Source organism: Marmota monax, unplaced genomic scaffold (genome assembly GCF_021218885.2).
Source record: "Marmota monax isolate L192 unplaced genomic scaffold, Marmota_monax_Labrador192_F-V1.1 WCK01_AAM20220418_F8-fsc00021, whole genome shotgun sequence".
NCBI classification, from domain to species: domain Eukaryota; kingdom Metazoa; phylum Chordata; class Mammalia; order Rodentia; family Sciuridae; genus Marmota; species Marmota monax.
This window is the reverse complement of record NW_026695228.1, coordinates 27254237-27276047: the sequence shown is the minus strand read 5'-3', so window position 1 is coordinate 27276047 and position 21811 is coordinate 27254237. Positions and strand designations below refer to the sequence as shown.

The window sequence follows — 21811 nt, the reverse complement described above, 5'->3', positions numbered from 1 at the left end:
GGTGATTGAACCCAAGGCCTTATACATGCTAGATGAGCACTCTACCCTGAGCTACATCCCCACCCTTTTTTGTTTTATTTTGAGACAGGGTCTTCCTAAGTTGGCCAGACCAGCCTGGAACTTATGATTCTCCTCCCTCAAATTCCTGAGTAGCTAGAATTACAGGCTTTGACCACAGCACCTCACCCTATTTTTTTTTTATATAAGAATGGTTTGGAGCCAGGCATGTGGCTCATGTCTATAATCCCAGTAATTTCAGAGGCTGAGGTAGGAGGATTGAAAGGTCAAGGCCAGCTTCAGCAACTTAGTGAGACCCTGTCTCAAAATAAAAAATAAAAAGGTCTGGGGATGTAGTTTAGTGGGTTCCCCTGGGTCCAATTTCCAGTATCACACCCCCCACACACACACACACAAAGACTATTATGATGGGATATCACACCTATGATCATGTGGCAACAATTAAGTACTTTTCCAGGTGAAATTAATGTCCCTAATCAAATGGGAGACTATTCCGGAGGTGGCCTGACCTAACCAGGTGAGCTCCTTCAAAAAGGGTGAAGCAATCAGAGATGAAGAGAAGCAAAGACACTTTCTCTGTTCTCTGTTGCTAGCTTTATTTTTTGGCCTGGGTCTCACTGAATTGCCCAGGCTGGTGTCTATGAGAAACAGGTAGCTGGGATTATAGGCACACCCTACCGCACCCAGCTTCTGTTGTTAGCTTTGATGAAATAAGCAGTCAAGAATTCCACAGCCACACAGAAATAAATTGCCAATAACCTGAGGGAAATTAGAAATATATCTCACTGTTTTCAGTCTCAAGATGAGAATATAGGACTGAGAGTATAGCTCATTGGTTGTAGCATGCTTGCCTGGCATGCAAGAGGTCCTGGAATCAATCACTGGCACTAGAAAAATTTTTAAAAGATGGGACTGTACCCTGGCCACATGTGATTTTAGCATTATGACATCCCTGAGCAGAGAACTTGGCTAAACCATGGTTACACTTCTAGCCTACAGAAACTGCAAAGTTTACTTTTTTCCCTCCAGTACTAGGGATTGAATCCAAGGTCTCAAGTACGCTAAGCAACTACTCTATCACACAGCCACATCTCCAGCCTAGTTGGTATTATTTTAAGCCACTAGGTTTGTGGCAACCATAGCTACTACAATCTGTAAATTATTGCTTTTCTTTCCAGAGGAGTATTTCAATAAATGAAGATAACAGTTTTTCCTTTAGAATTTGGATTTTTTTCCACTTAAGGTGTTTTCAAATCAAGTTCCTATGAATAATATTTTATATTTCTCTTGATGAACATGAATTTTGTCATATAGGCCATACATAAGTTCAAATTCAGTGGAAAGGGCTGGGATGCAGCTCAGCAGCAAAATATTTGTCTCACATTCGCAAAGCCCTGGGTTCAATCCCCAGTTCCAAAAAAGAAAGAAAGAAAAAAAAAAAGAACCCCACCAAATTCAGTGGAAAATTCCAAATTCTTTTTTCAAAATATATTGCTTAAAAAAAAAAAAAAACTCATAGCTGAACATAGTGGTGCATGGTGGTGCAGCTACTCCTGAGGCTGAGGCAGGAGGACCACAAGTTGTAGGACAGCCTAAGCAACTTAGTGAGACTCTGTCTCAAAAAATTAACAGGGTTTGGGGATGCAGCTCAGTGGTAAAGCACTATTGGGTACAATTTCTAGTACCAAAAATAATAACAATAAGGACAAGAAGAAGCTGTGGGTGTAGCTCACTGGTAGAGTGCACAAGGACCTGGGTTCAATCCCCAGCCCCCACACTGCCCCTCCCCCTCCCCAAATTACAAGAACAGCAAGAAACAAAGAAAAATAATTTAGAGCCATCCTTCAGCTATCACAATAAATCCTAAGGTTTCAATGTCTGTATCTAAAAGTCAGTCCTGTTCATCTTGTGCCTTTCTCAGCTTCTGCTCCAGTGTGGCTGTGTCCTCAGCTCCGTGGGTTTAGTTGGCCCTGCTTCACGTGGGAAACACTGTGTGAGACTAGGCGACAGGTAGGTGACAGGCACGCAGGAAGCTTTCGGGAGCTCCGGTGGCGTGAGCTCCCGCCCCTAGGGCGGCCCTTTCAGTCCATCCCGCCGTCCGCACCGCAGGGCGCCGGGCCTCAACCCTCCTCCAACACCACCCCCACCCGTAGCCCAGCGGAGGACTGGTTCGAAGTTTGACCGTGTCCTCGGGGCCCGTTTCTGTCTTGCCCTAACGCAGAATAGGCCTCAGGGCCGTGATGGGGATGGGGGGGGAGTTGGATTTCTGCACCCGCACGGATCCAGAACAGAGGAAGCCCCCGACCCCGCCGAGGAGTGGGCGGAAGTGACGTCGTAAGACGTACCCCTCTCTTCCGCCGGCGGCGGCGCTTGTCAAAGACCTGCTTAGCCTGGTGGTGGTCGGTCCGTGCTTTCTTTGAGACGCTCGCGTGCAGCCGAGGGTCCGGGTGTGGGAATGAGGCGACACTGACAGGTCTCACCCCGGCTCCGAGGAACCTCGGTGGAAAGGCCTTGCCCGCTCCTCTTCTGTCCGCCGGGGCCGCGAGTCCGGCCGCTGGTCCCCGGGAGGAGCGGGTTGGAAAGTGTCGTTATACTGCGTCGTCGGAGTGACCGCATTCACCCAGCTCCCCTCTTCAAAAGGCTCCAGGGAACCTTTCTCACTTATTTTCCAGAAGGAATTTTTTTTCCTGTCGAATCATAGATTCTGGCCCCGCGTCCTCCGTCCTCAAGGACCTAGCGATCCCACACGTTCTGGTGAGCCCTGGGTGAAAGGCGGTCAGAAGGGGGCGGGGGTCTTCCTTTTCTTATGCAAACAAATATTTCACCTGAGAACTTGACTTTGTCTTTGCGAGCCTGTGTTCATTTTTGCCACCTGATGTTAAGGTGGGAAGATACAGATACTGTCTTAGGCGCGTTTCCCTGGGTGACTACCGCAAGCAGTTGTAGACCCCGGGTCTTTCTACTAAAGGATACCAGCCGCTCTCTTTATCTGAGGTTTTGGGTCTGTACATCCCTACAGAGCTTCAAAACCAGGACCTACAAGGAGAAAGGATGGAGATTTTATTACGCTGCACCCCCACCCCCACCCCTGTTTTTTCTTTTGTGTGCTTGAGATGGAACCCAGGCCCTTGGGAATGCTAGGCAAGAGCTTTACCGCTAGGTTTAATCTCCAACCCACAACTAATCGAATTGACCTTTAACAGGGTAAATTCTTAAACATACTCATAATTTAAACACCTAGAATTGGTAAGAGGGGAGAGTATATTGAGAAGGATTGATATTTACATTGAGAACAAGACAAGAGTATGATTTGATGGTTAGATCATTGAGGTAGAGTAAGAAGATTTTAGGAGATGGAAACTTCATGAACAAAATCCCAGAGCAATTGAGAGCCTAGAGCAGTTCCTGAACTGAGGAAAGGGAGTTGGCTAAAGCTGAGCACAGAGAGGGAGAGTGCTGGAAGAAGACTGGAGTGAGATAGGACCAGAAAAATGACTGGGTTATATTGTGAGGCCGTGGGGCCTTATGAAATGGTTTAAGCAGGGAAGTGATTTGAATATATATCTGACTATAATGGAATTCAAGGACTTCCTAGTTTGAGAATGGAGTTCAGGAAATGAAAGAGTGAAGGTAGAGTCAAAATAGCAGCTTATGATGAATAAGTTTTAAATATGATTGTAGTAACATACTTAGATGATTGTTACAGAACAGAAAACAATAAAATAATTTGCAAAGTTGTTTTGTTTTGTTTTTTTTATTTGAGTTGGGTTCTTAGCATAGGCTGGGCTAAAGTGATATTTCTACCTCAGCCTCCCAAGTAGCTACAGGTGTGCACCACTGCAACTGACTTTTTTCTTTTCTGTACTGAGGATTTAACCCATTGCTTTAACATTGAACCACATCCTACCCCTTTTTATTTTTTTATTTAGAGACAGAGTTTCACTAAATTGCTTAGGACCTCACTAAGTTGCTAAGGCTTACCTCAAACTTGCCATCCTCCTGCCTCCACCTTCCAAGTCACTGTGATACAGCCAAGCACCACCACACCTAGCCTATTTGCAAGTTTTAAATAAGGTGAAATTGCCAGACTCTTTTTATCCTTTCATCTCTTCATGCACTCTTCATGCATAGTGTGTGGATGATTGATCAAGGGAAAATGAAAAAGTTCATCCAGCTCTTGGAAAATTGCAAACTGAAGGAGGACACAAGCATTTAACCAAGGAAATAAATATTTTGGAAGTAAAGCACAATATTATTTTGTTGTTTATTTGTATGGGAGTTGGTGAAAGTAAGGAGAGTGCTAAGCAAACAGAACTAAACAACTATACACATTGTAGAATTAGTCATGCTGAAAAGGAATGGAATATCAGGTAACAGAAGCCTATTATAAATTAGCTGTTGAGATTTCTAGGGTGAAAGGAATACATCAAGTATTACTGGCAGTTTTCACACTAGTGCTCTTTTCTTGGGAAAAAAAAAAGCTAGAGGAGGAGTCTGATCTCCAATTCATAGCTGACAGAAAAAAATTAATACTGTATGTTGAAATGCAACATATAATAGGAGAAATTATGAATGTTGGGTTTTTGTTTTGACTTTTTTGTTTTTGTTTTAAGAACTGAGAGTTGAATCCAAGGGCACTCCACCACTGAGCTACATCCTCAGCCCTTTATTGTTTATTTTATTATTTTGAGACAGGGTGTCACTAAATTTCCTAGTCTCAAACTTGCCATCTTCCTGCCTCGGCCTTCCAGGACTCAGGAATTACAGGCATGTGCCACCATGCCCAGCCAAATTGGAGAAGCCACGGCTTGAGCAATGGTGCATGCCTGAAATCCCAGCAACATATGGAAGGCTAATGTAGGGGAATCACAAGTTTGAGGCCACCCTGGGGAATTTAGTGAGACCCTGTCTCAAAATAAAAAATAATAATAAAAAAAAAACTGGACATATAGCTCAGTGGTACAGCACCCCTGGATTCATTTTTACCCTAGTACTGCAATAAAAATAAAAACTCCATTTTAACCTGGGTTTTTTCCCTCCAGTGCTAGAGTGGCCCTGAGTTCAATCCCCAGTACTCCCCCCACAAAAAAAATTCCAGTTCAGCAAATGGACCTCTAAATAGGTTTCTATGTTGCTCCATGGTTTTACCTGTCTTTATACATTTTCCATCTTTTCTCCATCCTATATGGGCTGGAGGACAGATCAAGTGTATATACTTTCCTGGGAACTGTTAACTGTGAATTTTCCCATGGGCCAGGTAGCTGCCCTTTTAATTATGGGACCTATTGGAGTCTAAGCTATCTAAAATCCAAAAATCCAGCCAGGCATGGTGGTGCATGCCTATAATCCCAGCAGCTGAAGTAGGAGGATCGAGAGTTCAAATCAAGCCTTAGCAATTTAGTGAGGCCCCTAAGCAACTGAACAATACCCTGTATCTAAATAAAATATAAAAAAAGGGCTGGGGATGTGGCTTAGTAGTTAGCACCCTGGGTTCAATCCCTAGTGTCAAAAATAAAATAAAATCCAAAATTCCTGTCAGGTACAGCTGTACACTGTTCTGTTGTTTGTTGGTCTTATTATATTTGTGTAAGTACTTTTATTGATTTAAAATATAGAGGCTCATACACTCACCACATAAACCACACTTCTCCCAAACATGATAAAAATTGATACCCACATCAGTCTATGTGGGTATAAACAGGGAAAGAACACTACATTCTGATATCCCACACAACATCAGCCTGGCCCAGAATTTCACTGTTGGTGACATATCACTTTAGAGGAAATCACTCCATTTGCTAATATCTTGCCATTGAAGATGATTTCATCCCTGTAACAGGTTTTCCTTTAATTCAGTAGAACTTTCACCTTGGGGTTGCTCATGGGCAGTCTCGCCAAAGGTACAAATTGGACATGGGACATTTCTGCTCTTTATTTATTTTAGATACTGGGAATTGAACCCAGGGGTATTCTAGCATTAAGCTGCACCCACAGCCCTTTATTAAAATCTTGAGACAGAATCTTGCAAAGTTACCTGGACTGACAATCCTCCTGTCTCCTAAATTGCTGGGATTACAGGCACACACAACTGTGTTGACTCTTCCTTTCATTTAGATTCTCTTATGTTGTTCCTGAGCTTGCTGGTTGGTCCATCATCCTAGTAAACTCTTTGCTCTCTGTCAAAATGCACTACACTCCATGCCTATAGGGAAATCTGCTATTAGGGTTTGAATTTGGAATGTCCCCTAAAACCTCATGTGTTGAAGGTAACGCAGTATTATTCAGAGGTAAGGCTTTTAGAAAATGATTGGATCATGAAGGAACAAGCCCCCTCAGTGGATTAATTCATTTGATAGATTAATAATTTGAAAGGATAACTGGGTGGTAACTGTCGTCAGGTGGAGCATGGTTGGACTAAGTAAGTCCTGAAGGGTGTGCCTTAGGGACTGTATCTAGTTCTTGGTGTCTCTCTCTCAGAATAACTTTAAAATATGATTGTGGTAACATAGACTTTGATCAGTGTTGTGATCAAAGTGATTTTGATCAAAATTATTTCATTCATTTTCCTAGATTAAAAACTTTTTTTGAGAGAGAGAGAGAGAAAATTTTTTAATATTTATTTTTCAGTTTTTGGTGGACACAACATCTTTATTTTATGTGGTGCTGAGGATCGAACCCAGCGTCCCACACATGCCAGGCAAGCGCGTTACCACTTGAGCCACATCCCCAGCCCGATTAAAAACTTTTAAAATTAAAAACTTTATTAAATTGTATTCAGAGTGAGGAGTGAGGATTCCCATGATGTCCATACACAAGTCATGGGAAGTTCTAATTAATCCTTTCCCTTTCCTCCACTATCTTGTCTTATTTTTGTAAGTGGGCTTCTAGGCAAAAGCCATGCAACTCCAGGTTTCTAGGAACTGGAAGTACCCAGGCCCTCATTGTGGTCTTGGAACTCAGGCCTGAAGCTCTTCCTTTCCTCTGCTATGATGTGTTGGAGTGGCATCTTTCTGTCCTGGAGTCACACTCTGCTGTTGGGACTCTCAAACCCAGATCCTGGATGAACTGGATAGTTTCCAAATAGCATCTGTCAATCCCCTCATCCTTGCTGCGCCCAGTTCAAGGTCAGAGAGGCAGGATGTCCTATTGTTGCAAAATCTTCATGTTCAGGCTTCCTGAGTGACCTGAAAGATACTATCATATCCATTGCCCTTTCTTCCAACCTCTGAATCTCACTGTCAACATCTGAGCAAGGCCCTAGGGGGTAGATTTGCTGAATGGCCCATGGGCTGTCTGCTCTGTTTCCCTCTCGCCACTCAGCTTCTTTGCATGTCGTATGGATTTCTTCAGGGTTCCCCTTGGAACCTCAGCCTATCCTCTGAGGAGCCCACTGTTGCCAAGCCAGAATTCTAAGAGGAAACATCTTCTACGATCCCTAAGACTTGCCCAGAGGATGTTTGTTGCCAAGGAAGATGTTTTAGGTTGCTCTTTTCCCTCAAGCTCACAGACAAGGTGGGTGTTCATCTGCAGAGGAGGAGGGAGATGATCTCAAGAGCTACTCTTGAGATCCTGGCCAGCTCCCTGCTTTAGCTGGAGAAACAACCCTGCATTCTCAAGGCTCTGGTTTAGAGCTGAGGAATGTAACCACATATGATATAGGTAGAACACAGGCTCTCTGTATGCTTGTTTAATAAGGGAGGGGGTATCAAGTTTGAGAAGTGGCATCAGACAGTGAAGAAACAAGAAGTTGTCCTTCTCATGAGGTACATTAAATGGTTGGCTCACTTTTTTGTGAGGGGAGGTAAAGCCAGTACTGGTGATTATACCTGGGGCACTTAACCAGTGAGCAACATCCCCAGCCATTTATTAAATATTTTTTATGGGGCTGGGGATGTGGCTCAAGCGGTAGCGTGCTCACCTGGCACGCGTGCGGCCCGGGTTCAATCCTCAGCACCACATACAAACAAAGATGTTGTGTCCGCCGAGAACTAAAAAAAAATAAATAAATATTAAAATTCTCTCTATATATATATATCTCTCTTTCTCTCTTCTCTCTCTCTTAAAAAATATTTTTTATATTGAGACAAGGTCTCAATTTCATAGGGCCTCACTAAGTTTCTGAGGCTGGCCTTGAACTTGAAATCCTCCTGCCTCCTCCTTCTGTGTCTCTGGGATTACAGGCATATGCCATCATTCCTAGCAACCCACTTTCATTTTAATAGTATATACAGAAGATCAGAATCTTGCTCCCCAATTACTGGTTTAGGGATCTTGAACAAACCACTTGAAACCTGCACTCAGTTTTCTTCACAGCTATATGATGAAGCTGACAACCCTGTGATGAAGAAAGGGTAGCAAAAATCAGGGGAAATGGCCTTTCCTATGCCTCTGCCCTTGGTAAGATGTAAAGAACTATTCAGCTGGAAGGGGAGATAGTTCCTGGATACTGGGAACCCACAGGTCCTCTTTTTCCAGCAAGAGAGACTAAGTATCCCAAGTTTGCACATCAGTCTCTGTTCACAGTGACATCTGGGCTGATGAATAAGGGCTTCTTGATAGGGTTCCTTCCTAGTCTTCTTCCCTCACCCATCTTCGGGTTTTCACTTTAGGGGAAAAGAAATTTTACAGGTCCCAGGATAATTCTGAATGTGAATGAGGGCTCTGGGCTATTGATTCCTAAGAAAGGATACTTCTGCTGGGAGAAACCTTCCTCAGTGCATAGCCATTTAAGAATGCTGACAAATTTGTGTTCACCAAACCTCCTGCAGGCTGCAATAGAGGCACCTAGGCCAGCCCATTCAAGAGTTTTGACCAACTTAACATTGCTAGAACCTAGTCATTTCTTCATCTCTTAATTTACTGTAGGATATGGCATGTTTAATGAATTCTTGAGTATTTGATCAAAGCTTAGTGAAAAAAAATTCATCCTAAAGCTATTCTTAGGGAACTTGTAACCTAGTGAAGTAGATTGTCACCTAACTACACAAATAAATGTGTAAGTCCAAATTGATTGAATGTTCTGAAAGTGAAGTAGAGGTCAGTGTGATTTTTCTCTATCTTTACAAGGCAATAGGAAAAGGTAAGAACAGAGAGGGATTTTTAAGCAGAGACTGAAAAACAAAAAGGTAACATTGAAAGGGAGGGGAGTACAAGGAGGGAAAAGTGTCTTGTGAGTTGACTGAGTTCATTTCTTTCTTTTCTTTTTTTTTCTTTTCTTTCTTTCTTATACTGGGGATTGAACTCAGGGGACACTTAACCACTGAGTCACATCCCCAGGCCTTTTATGTGTTTTATTTAGAGACAGGTTCTCACTGAGTTGCTTAGACCCTCACTAAGTTGCTGAGTCTGGCTTTGAATTCATGATGCTCCTCCCTCAGCCTTCTTCAAGGGTTTCTCCCTTCAAGACTTCTTTTCTATTGCTGGGTTAAAAAAAAAAAAAAAAAAAAAAAAACTAAAGAAAGGATCTATTCTTTAATATGTTACTGACAGGTTAGGGTTAGGGTTAGGGTTAGGGTTATTCTTTAATATGTTACTGATATTTATTCCAATGCCATAAATCAAGGGAAAATAGAAGAAAACATGAAAGTGTTTTCATTTCACAAATTGGAAATTTGTGAAATGAAATTCAAGGAGTTCATCAGAATCAGGCTGAACACTGGTAAGTTCTCCATAAAAAGCCTCTTATGTTAATTATCAATCTCAGTAAATATTTGTATTCACAAACACAGTGTCAAATACTGTTTGAGTGGATAGCTGAAGTTCAACCTTCTACCCAAACTCTACCTCTGATCTCCTGAAGGGATGTTCTGAGGTGGTGGGCGTAATAAGATGGCTGATTGTAGGAACATGCTCCCTTTGTTGCACTTCTTTATACGGAAACATTTTCCTTGAGTAGACCCCATACTTATGAATGCTGATGCTACTTATGAACTATTTGCAAGTGTGTAGATGGTGGTGCCAACAGAAGCATAACTAGCAGAAAGACAGTAGGTGTGACCTCATGTTTATAGATGGTTGTTAAGTGCCACATACTTGGTTTATACTGCTCTGGATTTTGGCCATTCCTGTTCTAATCAAGAAACTCATCTCAGTGATGGCTTGGCACAGTATAACCACAGAGCTTTTCAGGGATGGAGGGTCTTCATTCACTAACCTATTTTTTTTTACTACCTTCATGAAAAGAATGTCTTCTGGGCCCTTAACATCAATTGGTGAAGGGGAGCCTTTTTCACATATAAATATAGTACAATCACATATAAATTCAGTACAATCTTCCTTTATCTCTAGGATTCCTTCTCTTTTATTATGCCAGGAAATCTCTTGCATTATCCATCTCACTAACCTTAAGATCACCATTGAGTGCAGGTTTATCATCTAATTAAGCTATTATTTAACTATTAGCTAATATGTGGGATCCAGATGTCTATTAAGTGGCCCCACATCAATGAATATGGCCCTATTTAGTTTTACCTTCCACTGTCCTTGGTCTTGACATCCTTAGCATCCATTCTTATACTTGTTTTGTGATTTTCCTCTGATATTATTTCCAGATTGGGATTATTTTGTTGCGTGAGCTTTTCTTCTTACATTATATTATATATCTATATCCCTGGATTGTTACTGGTTTTTACTCTAGTGACAACAGCAGATCATGGTTTATCTTGAAAATGTACATTTCTTTCCAAGATCTCAGGCCCAGTTGAGATTATCACAGGGTTTTCATTGAGAGTAGGTTGCCTCTTTAGATACCAAGGACAACCTACCTGCCTGGTTAGTGGGTCTCAGACTGTCTTGGGGGTTTAAGATTGACTTTTCTCAAGGTCCAACAACATGTCTCCATTCCAAGTTTCAGATTCTTATTCTACCTGATTGAATTGCAAATTTTTAAAATTTAGCAGTTTCTCCATGCCAAACATTCACACCAACAAGCCATATAATCTCCCTCATGACATTTATCACCATGGAGAAATAAAGTCACATCTTTCTGAAATTTCTCTACCTATAAAATGAGAGTTTTATAGTTTTCCTGGTGGGCAGCATGGCTCACCATCCTTTTTATGGCTCTAGGTGATTCAGGATACTCTAGCATTGTATGGTAGAAACATGTATGTGAATTTTACTGAATATGCAATTACATGGGAATTTCATTTTAGAATGGAGTGACTTCTAGTCATGCAAGTGTACAAATTATGGTCAGCTCTGGATTACCATGCTTTCTCTCTTTTCCAGGAGTTCTTTCTAGGGACTCACTCTGCCTTCATGAAGAAAAGATAGAGACATCAAGGATGTTGACTGACTACCTGACACACTATTATCAGGTATGCAGAAGCAGTGTCCCCCATAATGACATACCTGCTCCAACATGTAGACACATTTCCTTTTAGGCAGATTTGTCTCCACACCTTCTTCAGTGAGGTCAACAGAGCCTCACTGAAGAGCTGAGTTCCCAGTTAGTTTTCTCCAGGAAATGGAGCTTCTCATATTAGCAAGGTGTTACCTTGAAAATCTCCCTCATTGTTCAGTGATTAGCAACTGATCAAGACACTCCAAGTTCTGAGTGCATGTTTGTTTGCTCTGACAGATGATAGGAAGAAGAAAATGTGTTCTTCTTCTAAAGACTTATTCATTCACACTGATTATGAAGCATATACAGTGCCCTCAGGTACTTCAGAAGAAAAAAGTAAGATGAGAACAGCTTCCAGGCAGGTTGTAGTGAGATCAATTAATGTGTCAGAAGGGCCATTAAAGCCACATGACCAGAGGTGATCAGCCTTAAAGTGAGGTGGATAGAGAGAAGAGTTCCCAGGACCACTGAACCCTTGGTAGACAATGGAAGCCCTCAGATCCCTGTGTAGGCATTGGTCTCACTTCCTCATTCTCTTGTGAACATCAGTGGAGATGTTTCTATTGTACTTGTTACTCAGGTTGGCATGTGTGTAATGACATTGTGTATACAAAGTGCTAAAAGGTTCAATCATTTAGGAAGTAAAATGAAATGAAGAAGTATCCTTATTGGTAAAAAAAAATCCCAATGATTCTGAAACAATAATACATCAGATTCATCTGGAGGGTTTATTGAAAGATGCACACGAGCCAGGTATGGTAGCTCACACCTGTCATTTTAGCACCTCAGAAGGCTGAGGCTGGAGGATCATGAGTTAAAAGCCATATTATTGTATATATAATTTATGACTTAATGACTGTTTTTTTTTTTTCAAGAACTTGGTGACCTTTGAGGATGTGGCTGTGAACTTCACCCAAGAGGAGTGGATTCTATTGGATCAAACGCACAGAGACCTATACAGAGATGTGATGTTGGAGAACTACCAGAACCTGGCCTCAGTAGGTAAGACTGCCATCATTCCTTGTAGCTTAGGGAAGATGGGTGTTCTGTACTTGTACACTGATGCTGCAGCACAGTGATGTCAACTCTGACTATGTTGGAAAATAACAGGGGCATAGTCTCTGCTTAATACATTTTAATCTAATGTTATGGTTCTCAAAATGTGAGCCAAGATGAACATATCACCATGACGTTGTTAGAAATATGTTAGTAGTCTCCTTTGACATACAATTATGTCATTGGGTAGATACTTGTTGTGCTTTTTTTTTTTTTTTTAAACCAAGGATTGAACACAGGGAATCTTAACCATTGAGCCACATCCTCAGCCATTTTATTTTTTATTTTGAGACAGGAACTCACTAAGTTGCGTATGGCCTCACTAAGTTGATGAGGATGGCTTTGACTCACAATCCTCCAGCCTCAGCCTTTTGAGGGGCTGGAATAACAGGCTCAGTGAGCTACTGTGCCTGATTCTCATGCATCTTTTTTTTTTTTTTTTTAGTTGTAGATGTACACAATACCCTTATTTTATTTATCTGTCTATCTATCTATTTATTTTTATGTGGTGCTGAGGATTGAACCCAGTGCCTCACACATGCTAGCAGCTCAGTATGTATGAGACCCTGGGTTCAGTCCTATCACTGAGCCATAACTCCAGTCCTTGTGCATCTTTTTTTTTTTTTTTTTTTTTTTTTTTGGTGCTGGGGATTTAACCCAGGGCCTTGTGCATGCAAGGGCACTCTACCAACTGAGCCATACCCCAGCCCTCGTATTTTTTATAAACTTTTTAATAAACCCTCTGGATGAATCTGATGTATCATTGTTTCAGAATCATTGGGATAGTTTTTTACCAATAAGAATAAAGCTCTCTTCATTTCAATTCCTAAATGATTGAAACTTTTAGCCCTTTGTATACATAATCATTAATTTGAGTTTCAGGGGTCAGGTATAACCAGTGTTTTGGGAGCACAAAGGTACTACTTGCATTTTTAACCCCTCTGAAATAATTTAACTGTTTTAATTAGAAGCAACATTCCTGAATAATGTGAAGATTTATGATCTCTTGCATCAGTTTCTTCTATTAGTGCATTTTTCCCCATGTACACGTTGTCAGCTCATCAAACCTAGTCTGATCTCTTGGTTGGAGAAAGAAACCGATTTGTGGGCAGTGCAGAGAAGAGATCTCCAAGGTGAGTGTGAAGGAAACTGTTTAAGATGCACTTGATTTAGGAATGTTGAGGTCATATATCTGAGAATATCTTCAGCTTCCCATCTTCATCTATTTTTTGTCTACTCAGATTTTCTTATAATTTCACAAAAAAAACCTACTCTATTTCTTCTTGAAGTATATCATTTTGATGTATACTGTGTGTCTAGATCTTGGATAGTTTTTTTTTAAAGAGAGAGAGAGAGAATTTTAATATTTATTTTTTAGTTTTTGGAAGACACAACATCTTTGTTTGTATGTGGTGTGAGGATCGAACCCGGGCCACACACATGCCAGGCGAGTGCGCTACCGCTTGAGCCGCATCCCCAGCCCTAGATCTTGGATATTTTCTATACCTAATAATATTCATCTTGGGACTGGGAGAATAGCTCAGTATATATGAGACCCTGGGTTCATTCCCTAGCACCACCAAACACACACACACACACACGCACGCACGCACACACACACACATTCATTCTGTTTACCATTTGCTTTAATTTTCAAGGAATCAATTTGTAATAAACTATTTAAAATTATTTGTATCCATAGCTTTGAAAAATTTTTAATCAAGTTAAAATTCCCAACTTTTCTTTTTTTAAATTTTAAAATTTTGTTTTGTTTTTTTGTGCTACTGGGGTGGTACATACCCAGGACCTTGCACATGTGAGGCAACACTCTACCACTAAGCTATATCCCCAGCCCTTTTTATTTGTTTTGAGATATGGTCTCACTTAGTTGCCCAGGATGGCCTTGATCCTCCTGCCTTAGCTTCCTGAGTAACTAGAATTACAAGTATGAGCTATTGGGCCTTACTTAAGTTTTCAAATTTTTAAGCTAGTTTAATTTAAAAATAAATAAAAATCATTTCTATCTTTCTGGGGATGTAGTTCAATGATAAAGTGCTTGCCTGGCCTGGATTCAATGCCTCATACTGAAAGGAAAACACACACAAATAAAAGGAAGAAAAGAAAGAAAAAAAAGAGTCAGCTTTAATGTTGTGTATGTGTGTGTGTTTTGCTGGGGATGGAACCCAGGGCTTCATGCATTCTAACTAAGCACTTTACCATTGAGCTATATACCCAGTTGTATTATTTATAACTCCTTCAGTATGCCATTTCTTTCTCCAATTGTTAATTTTGTTTTTCTGTCTATTTTCAGAATGTGAAATGAGACTTAGTACCAGTGAGTCCATGCTTAAGCAGGAGTTTTTGAGGGGACAAACCTGCGTTGGGATACAAATGGTAAGTTTAACAGGGGATGTCTCTTATTTTCTATATTCATAGAAGATTACAAATTCCATTTTAGAAAATCAGTCCAAATGAGAGAGGCATGAGAAAAGTAGCATTCACCCAAGAGAGAGAAATGTCTGGAGAGATATTCTGAATATAATGAATTTAAGAGTGCCCTAAATGTCTCATGAAACCTGTTGATTTAGAGTTTACAGTATACATCCTTCTTAACAGTCTAAGATTAGAGAATGGCACAGGATTCTGGCAGTATTTTACTATTGCTCAATTAGAAAGAAAACATGATAAACTGAGTATGGTAGTGCACACCTGTATTTCCAATACTTAAATGATTAAAGCAGGAAGATTTCAAGTTCCAGGCCAGCCTGGTCAACTTAGCAAGACTCTTTCAAAATAAAATTAAAGGATTTGGGTTGAGGATGTAGTTCAGTTTTGGAGTGCTTACCAACTATATGCAAAGCCCTGGGTTCCGTCCCCCACTCCCCCCCCACCAAAAAAAGACAGGAACTATGTAAATGTAACACAATGGGGAAGAATCATTATCATCCTCAAAATGATATACTTTAATCAGCATTTGTCCACATATCAACAGGGAAGAAGCAATAGTGTTGGTGAACTCTATGACTATAACCAACCTGAAGAAGTCTGTCATGAACATTCATTTTTCAAGACACACATGAGAGTTCAAAATGTAGGGAGAAGTTATGATTTTGATCAGTATGGAAAAGATTTCCTTACTCTGCACATGAAAACTTCTATTGGAGATAAACTTACTGAGTTTAATGAACGTGGAAAAACCCTCAGCCCAACTCCAAATGTTGCGTATAAGAGAACATGCACACAAGAGAAACCGTTTGATTGTAGTGACTATGGGAAGGCCTTCATGAATCAGTCATACCTTCAGGCCCTTATGGGAACTCACAGTGAAGAAAAACTCTGTGAATGGAATGAATATGGGAGCAGTTTTATTATATCCACAAACCTTGCTATGCATATAGAAAGTCTCAATGTAAAAAATCCCTATAGATGTAAGGAATGTGGAAAAAGTTTTAGATATCCTGCTTACCTTAATAAGCACATGCGAACCCACACTGGAGAAAAACCCTATAAATGTTCAGAATGTGGGAAAGCTTTCGCTCAGTATTGGGGCCTTTCTCAACATGTACGAATTCACAGTGAAGAAAAGCCCTATGAATGTAAGGAATGTGGGAAGTCTTTCACTGTTTCTTCATACCTAACTAAACATGTAAGAATTCATAATGAAGAAAAACCCTATGAATGTAAGGAATGTAGAAAATCCTTTGGAAATCCTTCATACCTTAAAAAACACATTCAAATTCACACAGGACTAAAACCGTATAAATGTAATGAATGTGGAAAAGCCTTCACTCAATCCTCAGGCCTTACTAAACATGTACGATCTCATAGTGGAGAGAAGCCCTATGAATGTAAGGAATGTGGGAAAGCCTTCACCACGTCCACTTGCCTCATTGCACATATAAGAACTCACACTGGAGAGAAGCCCTTTGTTTGTAAAGAATGTGGGAAAGCCTTTGCTAGATCTTTTTGCCTTATTGAACATATAAGAACTCATGCTGGAGAGAAACCCTATAAATGTGAAGAATGTGGGAAAGCCTATACTGCTTCTTCAGACCTAAACAGACATGTAAGAATTCATACTGGAGAACATCCCTATAAATGTAAGGAATGTGGGAAAGCCTTTGCTTATTACTCAAATCTTTCTGTACATCAAAGGACTCACACAGGAGAGAAACCTTATGAATGTAAGATATGTGGGAAAGTCTTTACATATTCCTCAAGTCGCAATAATCACATACGAACTCACAAAGCCCAATAACTATAGATATATAAGGAAGGTGGGAATGTTTGTTTTCTACATACCTTACCAGTCATATATTATTCCACAGTGGTGGAAAACTATGAATGTAAACAATGCGACAAAGCCTTCAGTTACTCTGATTTCTTTTTAGTACAGGAACAATGTCACACTGGAGAGAAACCCAATGAATGTAAGGAGTAAGCCAACTCCTGATTTTGAGAATTCAGAAGTTCATTTGCAAAATATTTTGTACTTGCAATTACATATCATCAGTAAGATGATATTGTCCTTGGTTAGTGATACTATGTTTGATACTTGCTTAAAATATTCACCATCAGAGAACTCTATTTTAAATATAGACTTTTCCTTGTGAATAAGAAAGTGATTTGTAGGTTGTTATTTTGATATTCAGAGCATATTATCCCCCAATAAGCATATTATCCCCCAATAACCTTGTTTATTTTTTGAGCAGCCAAGAGTCGCCTCAGTGAATAAAATTCTCAATTTTTTTTAAACATGTGTGGTGGTTTATTTTCAAGGCAAGTTTTTAAGATGGGATATCTAGGTAAAAGTATATATTTTTAATTTCATCATACATGAATGTTTTTCTTTCCACATATATTGTGCCATAGGCAATTTCTGAATCAACTTTTATTTAATTTTTAATATTTATTTTTTAGTTATAGGTGGACACAATATCTTTATTTTATATTTATGTGGTGCTGAGGATTGGACACACTGCCTCACACATGCCAGGCTAGCACTCTACCTCTGAGCTACAACCCCAGCCCCCTGAATCAAATTTTTAAAAATTTGTTTAAAGACTATTCTTTAATAAGGAACAGATTTTAGTTTAATTGCTAGGCATTCATTTACAAAAGGAAAATCAATGTCCTCTTCACTTTTGTTTTTCAATGCTGGGGATCAAACCCAAGGCCTCATACAGGCCAGGCAAGTGCTCTGCTCTACCACCACACCATCCACACCCCTTCTCTTCACTTTTATCCTAAGGAAGAATACTCAACTGACTGACTTTAGCCCTAATTTTACATGTGACCCTAAACCTGTGTTTACTATTTCTCTAAATATTGTCAATGTGTCCTCTTATTGATGATAATCCTTGGGACACTGATAATCTTGCCACCACCATTGAGCTCTGTAAGCCAAAGTATTTTTATTACTAGTATGTTCCACCTGCCCAAGACATCTGATGTGGCCTTATGGTCTTTGATAGTTAAGGGCTATTCACTTGATTTCTGCTAATATGGGTTCTCATCAGCAGCACTGAAATTGGGGAAAATATCTCAGTCATACCTGGTATATAAAGGAGTGTAAACACAGAGCTTTTCAAGGATAGAAGTTCTCCCATCACTGATCTGTTTCTGAATACCTTTATGAAGACAGTGCCTTCTGAGTTCTCCATATAGGCTAATTAAGGAGGGCAGTGCTGATCACATAATAAATTTAGGAGCTGGACATGTCTGTAATCCCAGTAACTAGGGAAACCTAGTTGTGGTGCATGACTGTAATCCCAGTAACTAGGGAAACCAAGGCAGGAGAATCTCAAGTTCAAGACCAGCCTCAGCAGTTTAACAAGACCCTGTCTCAAACTTTTAAAAAAAATTTAAATGGCTGGTGATGCAACTCAGTGAAAAAGCACACCTGAGTTCAATTCCCAGTACCACCAAAAAGAAAAAAAATCAGTACAACATTCCTATACCTCTAGGATACTTTCCTTCATATTATGCCAGGGTATCTCTTTGGCATATCACCCCCACTCACTGTAGGTCACCACTGAGTTTAAGTTCAAGTCATCCAAACAATTTAACTGTTAAAGGCAGCACCCAGGTCCATGAGCTTATATATGAAATCCTGTTGTCTTCCTATTTCAATAGTTGGCCCTGTCTAGTGTTATATTCCACAATTCTTGGTCTAACACCCTTAGAATCCCTTCTCATACATGTTTCTTGTTTTTCTTATGACATATATTACCACAATGGGAATTAATTTATTATGTGAGCTTTTTTCTTTTGCTTGATGTTATACATTTGTGCCTCTGGGTTTTGCACTGGTTATGACTAGTGGCAGCTGCAGGCAGTTGTGGTGCATCTTGAGGGAAATGTTATTTCCTTCTGTTAGTGCAAGAGGACTGGGCTAGATGCAAACTTTACAAACCAGCCCAGCACAGCTTTTATTCAGGAATGGAATGATGCCTCTGACTGACCCATTTTCCTGGTGGAAAATGAGCCATTGGCCAAAGCGGGGTGGGTGTTAGGCTTATATGGTTACACTGAGAGGTGAATCAATTAATGAGCATGTCAGTTTGGGCTATCCTTACTAGGCCAGATGGAAGGTGTGGGGTTAGTGGATGTGGGGTCAGTGGTCAGTACCCGGGATTTATCTTTACTGGGCCAGATGGTGGGTGGGGGTCAGTTTGGGATGGGATCAACGCTTTGGCTTCTTCTCAGAAACTGTCATTTCAAACTGGATGGAAATTTCCTCCCCAGGGTCACTGGGAAAGACAGTGACTCCTTCACTCCTTCTCCCCAGGCCACATTATTCTGGGGTTTGTCTTTTTCAATACCTAACACCTTCCATGAGAATTTAACAGGGGTTTCAAGCAGAGGAATGCAGAAACAAAGGGACAAGTTTCCCACCTTCACCATTTGCTCTTCATTCACATTGTGATGGTATCTAGAGATGAGGGTCTTTGGGGGACGTGATTAAGTCATAAGGGTTCCACCCCCACAGTGTTATTAATAAACTGTAAAAGAGACTACAGGGAGCCATCTGGACCTTCCATTTCCTCTGCCTTATGAGGACAAAACATTTGTCCTTCTCACCCCTTCCAACTTTTCTGCATTGTGAAGACACAATATTTGTTCTTTTTTGCCCATCTGCCATTTGAAGATATGGCAATAGGCACCATCTTGGAAGCAAAGGGCAGGTGTCACATTCCTGGTGACTTAAACACTCAAACCTGCCACCCAGGGATGTGTTGCATGCAACTAAAACACTCAGGGGTCACTCCAGGGGAACTGGGCTGCCTGAAATAACCACACAAGAGAGAGAAATACCTTTTTCTTTGGGGGTGCTGAGACAGCTCTTCTGACATTAAGGGTCCGCAGAAAGAGAAAGAGTGAGTGCATCCTGATCCCTTTTATTGAGGAGAAGCCATTCAAATGAGGCAAGGGGTCAGGTTTCAGAGGATTGAGTCTAGCTTCATGATGTCTGCTGTCAGCAGGATGCCTGACATCTAGGAAGGCCACACTCAAAGGCAAAGCAAGAGAAGGGGACACACAAATTTCCATGGAACATTCTATCCCAAACAGGGCAAGGGTTAATATCACAAAGGAACAGGTGAGGGTAGCTCGATCCCTGGGGATGTAGGAGGACTCGCCCATGCACAAAGACACATTTGCGTTTTCTCAACCCTAAAGATCGGGCTACTATCTTTGGTTACTTAAGCAACCAGATCACAGGGTGACAGACAGTGCCACACTGATCAAAAGGGGAGGCAAACACTGGTCACATGCTATGTCTGCCTCCCACAGGCAGGCCCTCAATAGACACTGAATCTTTGGGTACCATCATCAGGAAGATTTCTTAGGCCCTTAAAGTTAAAAGGAGGGGATAGGTTGGGGATGTAGTTAAGTAAAAGAGCACTTGCCTAGCAGGAGCTCGGCCCTGGGTTGCAAATAAAATAATTTAAAAATATAAGAGGATATGTTGGGTGCTAATTATTCTGTAGTCCTGTAGACAGGGGCCATTTCAGGATGCAATTGTCAAGAGACACCTGATCCCTGTCTCTCTCTTCTTTTACTCTTATCAGCTAGAGAAACTAAAGACCTAGGCTCTAGCCCTTGAAGACTACAACAAATAAAAGTAAGGGGTGGAAGGAAGACTGCCACTTTAAGTGGCCAGGAGCTCAGTGAAAACAAAAAATGAATTTCAAACTTGGTTAGCTAATGCCAGGTAAAGCAAATATAATGGTATGATTACTTACTGACTTTAAAACCCCTAGGTATAGGGAGCAAAGATGCAAGGTAATTAAATAGAGTATATATACATATGGAAAAATATTTTAACACAAGAAAATATAGGAGCCAGGCATGGAGGTGCCCGCCTTTAATCCCGGAGGCCCTGGGGCCTAAGATAGGAGGATAGAGTTCAAAGCCAACCACAGTAAAAAGCAAGGTGATAAGCAACTCATTGAGACCCTGTCTCTAAATAAAATACAAAATAGGGCTGGAGAGGGCTGGGGTTGTGGCTCAGTGATAGAGCACTCACCTAGCATGTGCGAGGCCCTGCGGGTTCAATCCTCAGCACCACATAAAAATAAATAAATAAAATAAAAGTATTGTGTTCAACTCCAACTAAAAAATAAATACTAAAAAAAATAGGACTGGGGGTGTTGCTCAGTGGTCAAGTGTCCCTGAGTTCAATCCTCAGTGTCCCCCTCAAAAAAAGAAAATATATGAATAGCCATGTATATATTTTCCTCCCACTAAATTTAAACATTGTGTTTTATACAACCCAAAAGTATACCTAACAGACAACAAAGGAAAATGGTTATGTTTTACTTTATAGGCTTGTCTAATTTTATCAGTCATGAAACAGCATTGGGCACAGAGGGTCAACTTCGAGCCTGCCAAAGCACTACCCAAATAAAGCTTGTGTACTACTGCCACCTCCTGGTTACATCTTTTTCCTTACTACTGCCACCTCCTGGTTACATTTTTTCCCCCTTAATAGCAAAAAAAAAAAAAAAAAAAAAAAAAAAAAATCACTGGAATACCCTACATATGTGTATGTTTTTATTTTATACATTTAGATTCTAGATTCATTTGGAGTTTATTGTTGTATATTGTAAAAGGAACAGGTTTAATTTCATCTTTTTCCAGTTGTTTTAGCACCTTTCATTCCAAAGTGCATTTCTGTTCCATTGATCTAGAATATACTTGAATCAAATTTCCATGTTATTGAATTTACTTGGAGACATTCTATTTATCCGCTTCCTGTTCATATGTGTAAGTACCATGCACTGTTAATTACAGAGGTTTTGTAATATTTGGGGGGGATACCCGGGATTGAACTCAGGGGCACTGGACCCCTGAGCCACATCCCCACCCTATTTTTTATTTTATTTAGAA

The 21811-nt window shown here is 40.5% G+C and overlaps 1 protein-coding gene across 1 annotated transcript; it reads left to right on the top strand.

Annotated features, from left to right (window-relative positions):
- The first annotated feature begins 2359 nt into the window (after nt 1–2359).
- LOC124088048 (zinc finger protein 426) lies at nt 2360–17173 on the top strand. The gene is made up of 6 exons (XM_058576781.1): nt 2360–2772; nt 11248–11336; nt 12238–12366; nt 13470–13551; nt 14730–14812; nt 15411–17173. Exons 2-6 carry the CDS (start codon nt 11304–11306, stop codon nt 16674–16676), a joined length of 1593 nt encoding a protein of 530 aa, XP_058432764.1. The 5' UTR covers nt 2360–2772; nt 11248–11303; the 3' UTR covers nt 16677–17173.
- The last annotated feature ends 4638 nt before the right edge of the window (nt 17174–21811 follow it).